We start from the raw sequence: 16,388 nt of genomic DNA, 5'->3' as shown, positions 1-16,388 counted from the left end.
CCCCGGACGGCTACCGAAGGCGGGGGTCGTAACTCTACTCCGCAATTTCACTCCATTCCTGAGCCAGGTGCATTTGACGGAGTTAAAGCAGGTCTGGAATCTATTCGGAACATGCTCGGATGGATATATCGCTTGCCGGACCAGACGATCACTAAGTGAATGATGATACAATGAATTGAGATACAGCACAACACTCTTTCTCTCCGATAAGCATTTCTATCAAGCATATATAATCCGATACTATCCTGACGTTATCCCGCTAGTTCTCCGCCCCCTGAAACCGCTTCATCGGCCCATACCGCGCCGTCCAAGCGCGCAACGGTCCACCCCAAACGAACAGCGGGATCGCCACAAGAATACTAGCCACTTGAATCGCAGTCATCTCACCAAAGACGGCGGCTTCGCCTTGTCGGGCGATCCAGTCCGCGGCGTACAGGGACAGCAGCATGCCGATTGTGTTGCGGACGACGAAGATGATGACCAGGGCTTCGCCCGTGAGCTATACAGTGGTTAGAAACGGGCTTTGTTTACTGGGGGAAGGGTGAAGGTATGACGAACGGGTTTGTAGCAGTCCAGACAGTATGTCACGGCGACATTCGAGATTGCTGCGACGCCAAACGCCTGCATAGCATACCCAACTGCAGCGCCGATCCAGTGCGTTTGGTTCGCGATGCACAGACCGAATACCAGGATCCCGCCAGGTCCAATGACGCCGGGAATAATTATGGCCGGTAATCGATATTCAGGCAAGCGCTTCCCGTAGCGATTCGTGTACCGGGTGGAGATGATATCAATCAGCCGACCACCGAGGTAGAATGCCAGCACGGAGCCGATAAATCCGGCTAGCGAGAGGAGGCCCAGGCTTCCGGCGGGCCAGTTGTAGGGTGGTGCGGTAAAAGTTCGTGAGGCTGTGAGTTGGACGACGATGTTCCTGTTTCTTGTTAGAGCTGTTGGAGATGTGCTTGTGGACAGAGGCATTTACCATCCGACGGAGATCCCGATCGAGAACGCGGCCCAGAGGAGTTGAGGGTATGCGACGTTGCAGATGATATCAAGCAGAGTTCGCACAAACGATGCTTTGGGATTATACCCCAACCTCAGCGACATCCACTGCCTCGCCGATCGCTTCGCCACCCGCGGCCTGCCTTGCAGGTATGTCGTCTCCCGAATGGTAAAGACGGCAACAACGAACGTGACGCCAACGGCAACAGCGAGGAAATAGCACATCCACCGCCAACCTTGTTCCTGCACGAGGTACGCGTTGATCAGGGGTCCGATGAACAGACCGCTCGTAAGAGCGAGGTGGAAAACCATGAGATAATGCCCTCGGTCCTGCGGAGCAACCATATCCGACACGACGGCCGGAACAGTCGCATCGGCTGCTGCGGCAACAAAGCCAGAGAGGATCCGCGAGGCCAGCAGTTCCCCGTAACTCGACGAATAACTCGACCAGACATTCATCATGCACAGTGCCAGCATCGAGACCAGATATACCGGTCGCTTTCCGACGACCCGCATCAGCGGCACCCAGAAGATGTTGCCGAGTCCGAAGAGGAAGACATTGAAGCAGACGAGCTCGCCGGCCTGTGTTTGGGTGACGTTGAATTCCTGGATTATTGCTTTTGTGGCGACGGTGAAGTTGCTGCTGTTGACGTTTGCGAGAAAGGTGTAGAAGCAGATGGTGAGGTATGTGGCTAGTCTGGCTGTTTTGGACCAGTTCTGTTCGAATTAGCGTCGGTCTTCAGAGATCTGCTGCGGTCTCATACGACTTGCCTGGGGATCGTTGGGATCAGCATCCTCGCTGCCTTTCAGCTCATCCGGGCACGTAACGACACGCTCGTCGGCAACCGACTCAACGTAGTCGGTAGAAGGCTTTGACTCGGCCATTCTGTGATATAGGGTCGTGAGAGAGGTGAGGATCCGGGGTACGAGGGATGAAAGAAAAGCAAACCCCAGACCCCAGATATCTGGAGAAATGGACAGGGAAGTTCGTCATCAAGGGTGGAAATGCCGGGGTCGGAATATCCGAGCACACAAGCTCCACCGATCGGCCTGGCAAATGCTTGTCTGATGACGCCCTAGTTCCGCATAATCTCCCGCTTCAGGTAATAATTACTCGTTCAGACTCGCACAAAGTGTCCGGAATATCCAGCTCGGTTGGCCCGCCCCCTAGCATCTGTGTCTCACCTTCCGGAGTCGGCCATGAAACCACCGCTTGAACCAACACCAGCCGGTCGATAATGAGATGCACGGCGTCATCAGCGGTAAAGGCCTTTAGATTTGCAATTGCATCGAAAGCCCGGATTCCAATCCGTAGCCTCGTAGCCTCAATCACCGGCCAACTGAATAGTGTCTTCAATCATGGGTTACTCGGCTAAAACTACAGATCGTGCCGCCGGGGACACGGTCAAGCTGCCATGCTCACGATGAGCCTAACGTAAGCAAGCATTTCTCGACGCCGGCTTGGGAGACAGACAAATGGAGACTTAATAATATCAGAACGGTACCAGAAAGAGCGACATTACCACTACGAGATGATATCGAATGGACTTGGTATTGCCTCTCCAGTTCCTCGGCATCACATCATGAGCTCCCACCTCTTATGGATTACAGCGTTGAAAGCCATACAGCTCTTCTGGATGTGGTTGCGAGCATATGGTCATGGGGCAATGTTAGCCGAGCAGTCGATGCGCCACAATTCCACCCATTGGCCATGTCTGCGTTCATCTCGTATTTTTAGCATTCAGAGCCAAGCCACGCGCTGGGCATTGCTCAGCCGCACCCACGGACATCATGCGTCTTTCAACGTCCCCTTGAACAAGTCCGATGGATCAACTATCATAATCCACGAGGTTTACTCGGTACCTCATTATGGATCATTCCGGCCTGCAATCTATCCTCGCGCCGCCCAGGGACAGCTATCAACTCGTAGGTTAGCTCTTCAATATTCGAATCAGGGAACTGACACAATAGCAGGTCTTCGAGCGGATCGCCTGGCAGCTAGATCAGCCGTCCCTAAAGCGATCGCACACCAAAGCCCTAGAGGACCTTGCAGTTCAGGTCAGACGAGTCTGGCTCGGTGATCAGCACCTACGTCGAACACGCGAATACAACGAGCACCTGTTGGAACAATGCAAACTCGCTGGGCCTCCTGCTCTTTCCACCATAGACGAGTATGTAAAAGCCACGGGAGACACGATGCAGTCTCTCGAAGCCTACCTGGCTGGAAATCCACCGGGCAGATCAGCGAAAGCTTCCTTGTTTCGACGGGTGTCTGCGACCTTCAGTACGGGTAAGGAGGCCAGCACGCTCGTTGCATTCACGGAGCAGTTGAGAGAGTTTGCAGATGGTCTGGACGTCTGCCTCTGTTGCCTTAACCTGTGAGTCCCCGTCTCTATTCGCCCCTGCCCTTGTGCGATCTCAGTCTTACGCGCTCAGATGGCTGGATGTCGAGCAAGAAGCGACCGCGCGTGTAATAGATTTCTCGATAGCTGCCCTCGGCAAGTATATTGGAATATTCAAAGCGCCCTCTGCATCGGGGCTCAGATCGAGCAGATCTACCGAGGAGCCATCTAACGGAATTGGGCCGCACAAGGCACTCCTGGACATGGCAACCGCAACGCTTCACGACCTTGGAACTGCCCACCCATCCGCCGCCGATCTTTCACAGACGAAACCAGAGGTTGCAGAGCCTCATTGGCGAACACACGTCTTTCAGGCATCATACTCCGGGGATCCGCAGGGGGTGATCACTGCTCTTAAACAAGGCATTAATCCAGACACTCGAGGGCCGGAAGGATTCACCCTACTTCACGTCGCAGCGGAACTCAATAATATCGCGCTCGCTCGCGTCCTCGTCGACCTTGGCGCAGAGACCTCGGTGGTTGCGCAGGGCCAACTGCCTATCCTCATAGCGACGCTGAAAGGCCATGACGAGCTGGTCAAGTTTCTTCTGGACAGCGGCGTCGACGTCAACTCTATATCCCCTGACCCGGCAAACACCGTACTATTCGCTGCCTGCAGCACGGGCAATTTCGAACTTGTCCGGTATTTCGTGGCGGAGAAAGCCGCAGAGCTCTCTATCCCAAACAGCAGCGGAGATACTCCGTTAGCCAAGGCTGCCGCCATAGGCCATGCAGAGATTGTCACCTTCCTGATAGACCGTGGTGCCCCTCAGGTAGCCAACAATGAGGGGGCTTTCCCCATCCACCTGGCCGCCGTCCATGATAGAAGAGAGGTCTTAACGGGCTTGCTTCAACACGGGATTGACCCAAATACTCTAACAGGCACGGATGCAGCCAGAGGAAGAACACCGTTGTTGTTAGCCGCAGCGATGGGCCAGACAGCCGCGGTCGAAATCCTAGCCCATCATGGCTGGGACGTTGATTTACCGGATGTCCATGGGCAGACTCCATTATACATGGCAGTGTATCAGGGTCATACAGAGACCGTTAAGAAGCTTCTAGAGCTCGCTGCTGATGTGTCTCTCGCCATGGAAGATAATATCTCGCCGATTCAGCTTGCCGCAGCCAAGGGATTCGCTCAGATTGTCAGGATCTTGCTGGACCATGGTGCTGACCCGAGTCTTGCTGGCGTCAATGGCGTTACTCCGCTCATTGATGCTTGTTTCGGAGGTCATTACGAAGTGGTAAAGATTCTACTTGAAGCCGGTGCCGAAGTCGATAGCCAAGACAGCGCTGGATGGACAGCAGCGGCCAAAGCAGCGACGAGCGGGAACCTTGATATCATAAAGGCATTGGTGGAAAACGGAGCGGACCTAGCGATATCGGACAACAATGGCTTCACACTACTCCACAAGGCTGCTTCGCTCGGTCACAAGGAGATGGTAGCATACTTGGTGAAACAGGCGGGAGTGGATATACACGCGCGTTCAGCCAGCGGCATAACGGCCTTGTACGCGGCGGCTGCGGAGGGGTATGCAGAAACGGTCGAGGTACTGCTGGACGCGGGTGCAGAGCATACCGACACATTTGAGGGGATGTCGCCGTTACATATTGCTGCGAGCGAGGGATACACAGAGGTGGTGGAGACGCTCTTGCGCAGAGGAGTGGACACTTTGGCGCTCAATGGTGAGGGTGCAACGCCCGCTGAGTGGGCCAGGAGATTCGGGTATAGGGAGATTGCAGGTATTATTGAGAGGCATTTGTGAAAAGGGTACTGAACATGATATTTACTAATTTATAATAAAGGAGTTTACTCTGGGCCTCCTACGGGTAGACATTGCATTTACCAAGCCCAAGAGTGCCACTGGGCAAAGCCCTGAAGCCTCAGTGAATCTCTTGGTGTTCCAACGAGCTGCTACGCGTAGCGCAGCCATGAGTTGTGGTGGGCAGTGCGCTTGGTGATTGCCTCATCAGCCATCCTTCCAGTAACGTCCTTCCGGTAATACCTTGCAAAAAGGAGCAGACTCAATACTTGTTCTAACCACTTTAGGCCGTTACCACCAGGATTCCAGAGACACATGTCCAGGCCGCATACACAAAGACAGTAAGCCCCGCAATTTCCAATGGGCGGTTGATTATGGGTGGCAAGAAGCAGACTGACTACGAGGTGAAGATTCCTGTCCTCAGTGAAACACCAACTCAGTCCCCGGCTTCTTTCCTTAATAGGATATGGCGAAACGCACAGTCTCGCCATCTCCCTGGCCCTCAACGCTACATAGTAGGCTAAACCTCACACCTCTAAATCCTTTGTTATCTCAAGGGCACGACCCACGCCGGCCTCGTCCGTCCTAGAAGTGACGGATCGAGCCCGTCCGCATTCACCGCGATATTCGCGTCGCGAGTCTCTTTCAGCACCCCTTATCCTCACCTCCTAACACCATGCATGCCATGTGTTAGCAACAGCAACTTGTCCCTTCCCTCCTTGCAGTTGAACAAAACAAAATCCACAGTACGTACCTCGTATTTCCCCCGTACGTTGAACAAGACGTCCAGAAATCCCACGACGCCCGTAACAAAGGGGATGAGCTCGCCTGTAGAGCTCACGTTGTAGACACCCGTTACACGGTTCCACCGGAGCATGAGCTCTATTGCAAGAATGCCGTATATAAAGGACGCGCGGGGGACGATGGTTAAGAGAATGTATTCGATGCTCCAGGGTCTGTTTGGGAGATGTTTGCGGATTACTTCATGTTGTTCTGCTCCTGACATGGCTTGCCACTTGCAAAATGGCATGATCAGACCCCACAGACCTTGTTCGCGGTAGAAGAACCCAGCGGTGTTTGGGACGACAGCGAGGATTGAGATTGCGAGTGTAACGACCACCACCGCACTGTTCTGACATGTTGCTTGCCTATTAAAGTATAGAAGACGCTTTGGATGTTGTGTTCATATGTCAAGCTGGTTCGTCTCGTAGGCAAGACCTGTGTTGGGACCAGACTGTCCAAGCGGGGTCGGGCAGCTTCCGGAAATACAGACCTTGCATTCCTCACACTCCAACAAAAGCCTCCCACGATCTAATATACTACTCTTTTCACCTTTTTTTTTTTTTTTTTTCCCATTGCACTTTACTAGAAGCCATAAAGGCAAGGAATCCTTTGATATATTGTACTGAAGCGAAAATTCGAGTGGGTTAGTAATAATATATATTCGAGTCGAGGTGTCGGCAAAGGTCGGGGTTGAGATTCATTAACAACAGAAGTACATAACCCTTCTTTGCTTTCCGACTACTTTGTACCCAGTACGTAGGTTTCCAGTTACCGAGTACGATTAGGCCTTCTAGGCTTCAACCATGATCTCTAATGTCTCGTCACGTTGTGCCAAGACAGTCTTGGCGGCCCGCTAGCTTGGTCAACCCCTCAATCTTGCTGATCTCAAGGAGATGGTGAATGTGCAGTTTGATCGAAGGATGCTCTTTTATATTGTATCCCGACCCCGTTGGCTGCCAGCCCGAGCACCAGCTCAAGAAGCCTCTGAAGTTCTTTTTCCAAACGTTCGCTCATCGAAGCTCGAAACACCCTCGGATTTGTGTCGACCAATCATCTGCTGGTCGCCAAGCAGTGAAAAATCGATAATCTTTGCCGATCTCCCCCCCTGAAGTGCATAAGCTCATTGTGCTCGTGGCGCCGGCGCTGCGGCGGTCGAGATTTCCGGTGCCAGATCCACTCCACGGGGCAATAAATACTGGAGAGTCGACAAGGCGAACCAGATTACATCATTCCCCTCATTTTCCAACTTCTTCGTCACTCTCTTCTTCCGTTTCGTGTCTCTCGTTTATTTTCTTTTCTGCAATGTCTGAGCCCGAAAAGATCGAAAAACCGCGGCGGCGGCTGCCTCCAGTCCTCGACCACTTCAATGCGCGCGACCTCAAGATCTTCTTTCGCTGCTGGGTGGCAGTATGGGTGGCGTCTATCCTGATGTTTATCCAGCCGGTGCTGTCCAACTTTGGCGCGGCCACGTTCTTTGCGGGGTGAGTTATTCACACCTGGATATCGAATATCGTTCACTGACTTTAGGTACCAAGTATGGTCCTGTTCATCAACCCGCCCTCCGGCGTCCTCTTCGTCTACATCCTTGGGTCTCTGACGCTGTTCATCGGTATCTGCCTTGCATGGGGATGGGGCGTCATTACGATGAAAGCGGCTCTGGCTGTCCGTCCCGACGCCGAAACGCAGGCGCGCCTTGCGTCGCTGCAACAGGCTGCAGGGGCTGAAGCACAGGCGACGGGCGGATCGGCTAGTTTGATTGCGCAGCGCATGATTTTTGATGGGTGGATGCTGGATGCGCGGGTTACAGTCATCATGTATTGCATGCTGTGCCTGTTTATCTATTTGATGGTAGTATCATCACCCGGCTTTATAGAGCCAAGTGCTAATGTTAACAGTCTCGTCTTCGAGCAGCCAACCCCAAGACCGCACTCACTTCGCTCTTCGGTATCATCATCACGGACATCTTCCTCTGCTATGGACCAGTCCTCCCCTCTTTCAACGGCACACTCCCGCTGTCCCTCGTCAAACCCGCCGCTGCAGGCGTCGGAATCGGCTTCGCATGCGCGGTGCTCTTCTTCCCGCGCTCAACCGCCGACATCATCCTCGAAGGCATCGAAGACGTAATCGAACACCTCAAAGCCCCGCTACAGTTCTCATTTGCTTCGTCGAGTAAAGGTCTCGGCAAGACGGACGTCGACTATCTCGAAAAATGCCAAGCAATGGTAATCGGCATGTACCAGAAACTCGAGCCGTCATTCGCTTTTCTGCCCCTGGATTTCTCAATCGGCTGTTGGGGCGCCGATACAGTAAAAGCATTCCAGGATCCGATTCGCCAGCTTGTTATGGCCGTTCTTTCCCTGTCTGATTTCCACAAAAGTAGCATCCAGGGCGACATCCAGATCAACACGTTGCGCGGGCGGTCGATACACAGCAGCGATGGGGAGCCGGACGAGAAGAAGACCAAGGAGGTTGGCGCACATCAGCGGGCGCAACTCGCCGAGTTGGTAAATGCGCTGCATGAGGAACATTATTCGATTCCGGACGAGGTGGCAACAAAGCTCCGTGGGACTGGCCTCACCGCGATCGGAGGGTGTCTGGAAGGTTGACTGTTATCAAGGAGTCTGTCCAGTTTGTCGGTCGGCAGCATTGGTACCGCAAAGCGTCTTCAGAGCAGCACGCGCAAGCCTCCCAACGTATTCGTGCCGTCATTGAAAATCTGCAGCAAACCCGAACGGTCTTCTTGCGTGACATGACCGAGGGACTGGTGGATGCTTACGGCCCCGTTTTGGAAAACTTTTCGTCGGGCCAGGGTGACCACAAGAGGAATCTGTCGGGGATCATCGTCTGCATGAACTTCCAGGAGCATATGATCAACGCTCTCAAGACGACCGAAGCGCTCTTGACGGAAATCTCCAATCACTTCCCCGCCGCCTCACGGACTCGGATATGGTGGCCCACGAGCCTAAAGTACGCTGCCTCTTGGGCGATTGGCAAAAACAACAAGGCGCCTGCGATGGCAGCAGGAGGCACAGACAATCCCGACGAAGTCCAGGTAGGGGAAGCTACCAAGGCTGCACAGGGAAAGAAGGAGCCGATACTGGGTGCGCACAGGGGGTACAGACCGAAAGCCCGTCACCCTGTTGGAAAGGCCATCCTGGGCGTATATCACTGGTTTACCTGCGATAACGGACTGTACGCCCTGCGCATGGTTGTCGTTACCCTCGCAATCTCGATCCTCGCTGTCCTCCCAAACACAGCTGGGTTCTTCTACCGCGAACGCGGTCTCTGGGGTCTTATCATGGCCCAAACGGGTCTTTTGGTCTATATGGCCGACTTTACCTTTTCTGTCTTCTCCCGGTTGGTTGGAACAATTGTTGGAGGTCTGTTTGGCCTACTCGCCTGGTATATTGGGTCTGGCGGCGGACCGGGCAATCCGTACGGCCTGTCTGCTATCATGGCTGCTATGCTCGTCATCTTCCTCTGGATCCGCCTGTACCTTCCTCCGAACCTTCTTCAGGGCGGGATTCTAGCCGCGGCTACGTTCCTTCTCGTAGTCGCGTACAGCTACGTTGATACGTGAGTCCCCCGCTCAAACTCATTTCCTAACGTACTTGTCCGAACTAACAGTCCCAGTCACACCCCCACCTACGGCGACCCCGGCGTAGGCTACAACGTCTTCTGGCGGCGCCTCCTCCTCGTCCTCATCGGCATCGGCGCCGCAACAATCGTGCAGATCTTCCCGCGCCCTCCGTCGGCCGCCCGGCACATCTGCAAATCGCTCTCACGCTCGTTCCGCACTTTATCAGACCACTACGCGCTCCTGCTTTCCTGCTGGAACCACCCTCACGCCGACGCAGATGGAAGAGCGCTCGCCGAACCAATCTGGATGGAACTCACGGAGATCCTCCATCTCCTCGAGGATCCCATCTCCAACCTTCGCTTCGAGTTCTCGAGCTCGCGCTTCGACTCGGCGAGCCTGGCACAGGTGCGGCGGATCTGCCATGTAATGAACAACACCCTCGCTCGGCTTCTGGTCGTCTCCTCAACCTTATCTCCAGAATACCGCACGCGCCTCGCTCAAATGACCGGCTTCCTCGACCACCGCTGCATCGGCGAAATCATGGCCGTGCTCGGGATCTGCGAACAGTCCCTGCGGACCGGCGACGCGCCGCCGGAGATCCTGCCCACCCCGCTCGTCCGCCGAGCCCTCGATTACGGACGGGGTTTCCAGGACAAGAACCAGGCGGGATACCTTCTCAGCACGGAGATGCTTCGCGATGAGGAGTATCGGCGGTACTGTGTGGCCCTTGCGGCGTATATACGCTTTCTTGGGAGTGTGGATGATCTTGTTCTGGTTGTTAAGGGGGTTCTGGGCGAGGCGCATCTCGTGGCGGAGGATTTAGCGGAGGAGGTTTGAATCAACGCCATGGTGGAGACGAAATTGGTTGGCATCTAAATTCTTCTTTTTGATAGACTTTATAGACACTAGGTATACTACTAATCTTGCTCATTGCGGCAACTTCGCCGCCAATTGCTTTTAAGTTATACACGTCTTACCATGTTCCGACCACCATCCCCTTCGCCCCCTGGGCTATGCGGAGTATTGAATTTGCGACTTTTGGACACGGTATAGAAAGTTAGTGCTTGAATTTTCCTGTGCTGACACTGTCGAGCTGAAATACGGGTGTTATAACTCCTTTCTGGCGGTATGGAAAACTGTGATAGAAACAATACCTTACAAGATAATATGAAGCAAAGCAGGTGGTGCGGACTTCTAGGTACATGCCACAGCGTAATCCCCTCTTCAGATACAACCCACTTCCACCCGCAGCGAATCCATCCGCATCTCCAACCCAATCCAAATCTTGGTCTATTCCGGCTCGCCATTGAGCGGGAAGGCAGTCTTGCATGCCTCAACCCCACGCAACCCCTCACTAATATCCTCACACGTCGCCTGATTCTCCCCAATCATATACTGCCCATTCGCATAACTAAACGTGAAATCCCCGCCTCCCACCGCAAAATTCACCTGCGTAACCGTAAGAACATACGGCAGCCAATTCTCCATAATAACATAAGGGATCCCGCAATCGTTGTCCTCGTTCGAGGGGCCATACACGCCGACCCGGTTGCACGCGTTGTCATAGATGATGAATGCGCTCGAACCAGTTACGCCGGCGAAGGCGTTGTCGCCGTCGAAGGTGGGGACTCCGACGAGGCTGTTTTGCATTGCGAACGTGTAGTATCCTTCGCCTTGGGGTTTGCAGAGGGCTCCTTCGGATTCGACGGTCTTCTCGTCGTCGGTTATCACGTTGCCGAGTTGGCAGTCTGCGCGCACGAGGGGCATGACTAGGAAGGGGAGGAGGGTGAGGGCTTGGTGGAAGCGCATGGTTGCGGTTGATGTGGAAGTGGAAGTGGAATTGATTTGAGATTGGACTGTGACTGGAGTTGATTGCTGGAGGGCGAAGGTGATGAGAGAAGATCAAGACCCAGGTCCAAGGGCTCTTTTATACCTTTCTTGACAACATACCGTGGGCCATCTGTTGTCGTCGACAACATGATACTCGCACAGCTGATCACCACTGTGATGTCAACGCGGCCCCGAATGCAACCTGGATACTGAGTCGCATCCTCCATCTCCTCGATTCCTCACACTTGAGCTGGAGAAGTGGATCCCGCATGTGCCGCCCCATGGGGGCCATTTCCAACCCAGCCCCCAACATCCGACGTCTGCCAAGCTGCTCGATCCCCTTTCAGTCCTTTTGACGAATTGTGCCTTGTCATGTGCGTGTTGATCATCGGCCAGTTGCAGGCTTGTAGCAAGGCCTTAGTTGTCTCGGCGCTGGCTGAGCTTCGGGGACCCCGGTGCTTGCTGGGCTGGGCGTTGCGGGGTGTTGCTTGATCGGCGTTCGAGGAGACAATGTACGGGGTACGGAACGCAGGGTATGCTGGCCGGGAGCGTCTGATGAAACTCCCTCGGATACACCGACTGAGGGATCCTGCGGCGATCAAAATACAATCAAACATGAATGGCGCATGGCCTGGTTATCCAGGTTGATTCGTCCCGATCTGCCCTTGTATCTGTAGCCGTCTGCATCATACCAACGTTGCTGGTTACTGATCGCGGTCTATGCGGCCGGACTTGACTCCAACTCTTAACATTCACAGTTCCCCTGTACTGACTGGAGCATTCCCCACAAGAGTTGATAGTGGCTCCCAGGTTCCCACTTGACCTTTTCACTGTGATTCTGCGCTTCATCTCCAGCCCCCATGATGACGTACGTGATCGTCAGGTCGGCTGAATTCGTGCCTGTCGGCTCGACCCGTTTCATCTTCGCCCTTTATATAGGCACGACTACCGTTTGTGTTGCAGATTCACATGATAGGGAAAGCAATTACTGATTTTATTAACTAAGGGCGATGTCCTGACTCACGTTCACATTGTACTACATAAAACCCTCCGACTCTTCGTCTGTCACCAAGGGTAGAGTAGTTGATCGACAGGGAATATGCTCTAGGCATCGCCCGTCTGTGCCGCCCAAAAAACCTTGTTGTCTCTGTCCTTGGCTTTATTGGCTGCGAGAAATATTCATATGGGGTTCTGCTTGATGACGGGGGTTTTATCAGGTTAGTTAAAGTACAGAGTATATCGAGGCTGCGACGCGATGCATCCATGCACCTCTTTCCACCCCTCCAGCTCGACAGTTCGGACTGTACCAATAGAATACTTGGGGAGTCGACGGAGAGAAAGGCGATACCCTGGAACACTCCATGGATACCTCCCACATGGTGTACCAGGCGTAAGGCATTCTGTGCATTAAATGCCGACACAGAGGGTAAATGCCCGTCTAGTGGAGGTAGCCCTAGGTTCTCTGGTTACCCACTGTTTCAAAAGTTGCGATTCTCACGCTGATTATCATTGACCGCGGCGGGTGTACTTTGATATACTGTGTATTATACATGCACAGCATACGCCATGTTATCCGCTGCGAATTGAGAATTTGGAGCCTTCTGTATACTTCTTGGGGAAACGCAGGTGACAATTGCAATTAATGGAGGACGGGGTCCCGTGTAAAAAGGCAGGATTATCACTCTCAAGTAGAGGGAAGAAAAAAATTGACGCGATACCTAGGTAGAAAGGAGCGAGCAGGATATTTAGATTTAAGGGCGTGTTTCCGTTACGAAGCTGAGTTGTGGGAGGGAAACTCAGCCAGGCAGAAACAGGACTAGTCATTAGACTACACATGGCAAAGGCCTACTAATGGTCGTAAGAACAAGGTAAAGCACAAGGCACATGGCCAAGGATTAGCGAGGGCGTTTTCGGAGTAATGATATGCGAAGTCTGGGAATCCGTTCGAACTAGGGGCTCGATCACGGTGAAGAAAGCATTGGGCCCTATCATGCCGTGCTATCTTCACGTGGGGTCAGGAGAACTATCAGAATCGACACGTACGATCCCCGTTGGGTTAGGAGTCAGGCAATCCGGCCGGCTCGGTTTGGCTTCGGCTTAGGGTCGGGATGGAGTGAGCGAAGGATGTCATTCCCAAACCCAAAGTTGTGCAAACCTCTTCACCATTCCCACTCCCGCTTACCATGATTCTTAGCTGTCTAGTTCTGCTTTCGACCGGGCGTGAATCCAGAAGTAGAACAAGGCATGACCGGGAAGTGGATGCTCTCACCACGTTCTATGCCCACATTGCCGAGGTTCCACGCTCGTTCTCGACGCTCGTCTCAGAGGCCCCGGTGGGCGAATACAAGGAACAAGGCCCAGTCAGGCCCGAACGCAAACCCCCGCATTTGGTGAAGCACGAAGGTAGTCGGAACCAATCACGCCGCATCACTGTGGGATGGAATAAGCGAACCAGCACGTACCTAGTTACTAGTTTTCCTGTTACAAAACCATTCCTATATCCGGGAGCATCGAGTGGAGAACAGGACAATCATTTTGGATCCAGCTCTCTACTTGATCGCGCCTGTCGCATACGAGTGGCAGCCCATCTAGCAACTTGACATCGTTTTGTCCAACCCAGCATAGATACCTCAACCAGTTGAGATGGCTGAATATATCTCCGGAGCTCCTCAAAAGCTACCGCGCCGATATCGACGACAGCCGAGACGGCTGGACGCTGGATACTGGCGGGCCCGCCTACTGTTGGTTGACAGAGTATCATATGACGAACGCTACTGCGGTTATAAAGTCCCCGACAAATCTCCACGCATGCAATCCAGAGCCCCAACTGATTCTTACTGGCGTGGTTCTTGAAGAAACAGCGCGATCTCTTTTCTCGGGGTTCCTTGGGTACTGGGTGGTGTCGTGGTTTTCCGCTCACTCATCAATAATCCCCGCGTCGGGACCAATCAAGGCGACCGACCGACGTGTTATTGTCGTTGACTCATCAGTATTTGACGGTCGTTTATAAATCAATTATTTCAGCCCGAGGCTGCTGACGATATTCACCGCGGGTTAGAAATAACGTGGGGAGATCTGAGAACGGGGGTTCCATTCTAGCTATTTAGTGGGCCATTCCAAGGTATAAATAACCCTGGGAGATCTCGTCTCGAGTCCTACATCGGCACTCCAGACACCCGTTATAAACACTCTATCTTTTACACCCCCTCCAGCGCTTTATCCCTCAATCCACTCAGCATGCCCCAGAAAATCTTCATCGTCGGCGGTACCGGCGCCCAAGGCATGCCCATCGTGAAAAGCCTGGTCGAAGACAAAAAATACCACTGCCGGATCCTAACGCGAGACACCAGCTCCCCCCGCGCACAAGAGCTCCTCGCCCTCGGAAACGTCGAACTCGTCCCGGGCACCTTTGCAAACCAATTCGACCTCCGCCACGGCTTCCGCGGCTGCGACGGCGCATTCGTCAACATCGACGGGTTTAACACCGGCGAGAAGACGGAGACGTACTGGGCGATCCGAGCATACGAGCTTGCGCTCGAGGAAGGGATCAAGTTCTTCGTCTATGGGAATTTGGATTATGGGTATCAGCTCGGCGGGTATGACGCAAAGTTCCGGTGCGGGCATTATGATGGGAAGGGGAGGATTGGGGAGTGGATTCTTTTCCAGAATCAGAAGAATCAGGGGAGGATGAGGGCTGCGCTGTTCACGACGGGGCCGTATATTGATATGGTTATTGGACAGCGGACGCCGATGACGCCGTATGTTGATAAGGATGGGGTGGTTACTTGGGCTGTTCCCCTTGGACAAGGCGCCGTACCGCACGTGTGTCTGCAAGATTGCGGAGTGTATGTGCGGTGGCTGTTTGAGAACCCAGAGGAAGCGAATGGGATGAACCTTGATGTTGCGATTGAGCATGTCGCCTACGAGGAGTTGGCGCGTGCGTTCGAAAAGGTGACGGGCCATCCTGCACGCTTCGTTGATGTTGACCTCGATACCTATTGGGCAAGCAATCGGGGTGTAGCCCCCGGCGGCGATAGAATCACTGGATACAACGCCGATGCCAAGGATCCAGCTGCCATGACGAACCGGCAAAACTTCACTGGATTCTGGAATTTGTGGAAACACTCTGGTGGTAACAAAGGGGTTGTACGACGGGATTATACCTTGCTGGATAAGATCCACCCGAACCGCGTTCGCAGTGTCGAGGAGTGGTTTCGGCAAGAGGAGCAGCGGGGGGTGAAGGCTGGGAAGGGATCGCTGTGGGAAAGGGTGCAGGAGGAGAATCTCGGACCGGTGTTGAAGATTGCAGAGGACGGTTTCAGGGGGCGATTGTAAGCTCAAACTTTGTGGGTGGCGAGAGAAAATGAGATATCACGATCCACAGCCGTTGCATATCAAGAATCATAGTGAGACCAGTGATATGTGTCGTTTAACGCTGATAGTATCTCTTCAGATCTGAGTAGTACGAATATGACAATCTTCTGTTGATATGTCCGCGGACTATGACCACCGGATCGAAGAGAGCAGCAGTAATATTGCTGAATCGCAAAGCACGCCGTGTCCGAAGTATGGCAATCCAGTGAGGGGCGCGTATACGTTGATGAGGAGTGATGCTATCATCAGGATGACTAAACTCTTGACGGAGGTTGGTATGAACTGAAGTAGAGCATGAGCACTGGCCGGGTGTGTTGATTGCCCCCTTTGGCGGATGTAACCCCCATGTAGTTCAGAAGGAAGGTGCTGCCCGACAGCCCAGCCGGGCCTGGTCGTCCCTTCCTTGGCCACAACTGCCACAACATGGTAGAAAAGGAAGGCACGACCAACCCTCGAGACTCGCACTCGCTCCTTCCTATTCTGGTTTTCGTAATCATGGAGGGGCAGAGCTGTGTCGTTTCATCCTCATGGGCTGACTAGCACAAAGTACAGGTGACCGTTAACGTAATTCCCGGGTCGTCCGATCATCCCGGGTCATCCGATCACCCATCAAAAATATAGATACTTGTCGAACTTGAAGCTATTCCCAACAAC

General features: G+C 53.5%; 5 protein-coding genes across 5 annotated transcripts; 2 read left to right on the top strand and 3 right to left on the bottom strand.

Annotated features, from left to right (window-relative positions):
- Window positions 1–259: 259 nt before the first annotated feature.
- Window positions 260–2,008, bottom strand: BJX68DRAFT_278391 (major facilitator superfamily domain-containing protein; the record flags this gene model as incomplete). The annotated part of the gene is made up of 4 exons (XM_071048521.1): window positions 1,831–2,008; window positions 983–1,719; window positions 559–931; window positions 260–499 (listed from the first exon to the last, which is right to left on the bottom strand). Exons 1-4 carry the CDS (start codon window positions 1,885–1,887, stop codon window positions 260–262), a joined length of 1,407 nt encoding a protein of 468 aa, XP_070894965.1. The 5' UTR covers window positions 1,888–2,008.
- A 3,218-nt stretch (window positions 2,009–5,226) lies between these two features.
- BJX68DRAFT_244817 (uncharacterized protein) lies at window positions 5,227–6,518 on the bottom strand. Its single transcript, XM_071041383.1, has 4 exons — window positions 6,215–6,518; window positions 5,922–6,123; window positions 5,456–5,835; window positions 5,227–5,404 (listed from the first exon to the last, which is right to left on the bottom strand). The coding sequence occupies exons 1-3, from the start codon at window positions 6,304–6,306 to the stop codon at window positions 5,695–5,697; spliced, it is 435 nt and encodes a 144-aa protein (XP_070894964.1). The 5' UTR covers window positions 6,307–6,518; the 3' UTR covers window positions 5,227–5,404; window positions 5,456–5,694.
- A 734-nt stretch (window positions 6,519–7,252) lies between these two features.
- BJX68DRAFT_270694 (uncharacterized protein) lies at window positions 7,253–10,367 on the top strand (the record flags this gene model as incomplete). The annotated part of the gene is made up of 5 exons (XM_071046738.1): window positions 7,253–7,431; window positions 7,486–7,798; window positions 7,846–8,496; window positions 8,568–9,526; window positions 9,584–10,367. The coding sequence occupies 5 exons, from the start codon at window positions 7,253–7,255 to the stop codon at window positions 10,365–10,367; spliced, it is 2,886 nt and encodes a 961-aa protein (XP_070894963.1).
- Window positions 10,368–10,820: 453 nt separating this feature from the next.
- Window positions 10,821–11,339, bottom strand: BJX68DRAFT_270693 (uncharacterized protein; the record flags this gene model as incomplete). Its single annotated transcript, XM_071046737.1, has 1 exon — window positions 10,821–11,339. The coding sequence occupies one exon, from the start codon at window positions 11,337–11,339 to the stop codon at window positions 10,821–10,823; it is 519 nt and encodes a 172-aa protein (XP_070894962.1).
- A 2,851-nt stretch (window positions 11,340–14,190) lies between these two features.
- BJX68DRAFT_244813 (uncharacterized protein) lies at window positions 14,191–16,197 on the top strand. The gene has a single exon (XM_071041382.1). It carries the CDS (start codon window positions 14,598–14,600, stop codon window positions 15,693–15,695), a length of 1,098 nt encoding a protein of 365 aa, XP_070894961.1. The 5' UTR covers window positions 14,191–14,597; the 3' UTR covers window positions 15,696–16,197.
- Window positions 16,198–16,388: the final 191 nt, after the last annotated feature.

This window comes from Aspergillus pseudodeflectus, assembly GCF_044049435.1.
Source record: "Aspergillus pseudodeflectus strain CBS 756.74 chromosome Unknown BJX68scaffold_52, whole genome shotgun sequence".
Lineage (NCBI taxonomy): Eukaryota > Fungi > Ascomycota > Eurotiomycetes > Eurotiales > Aspergillaceae > Aspergillus > Aspergillus pseudodeflectus.
Note: the sequence above shows the minus strand (reverse complement) of the source record. Positions and strands in the feature narration are given on the sequence as shown.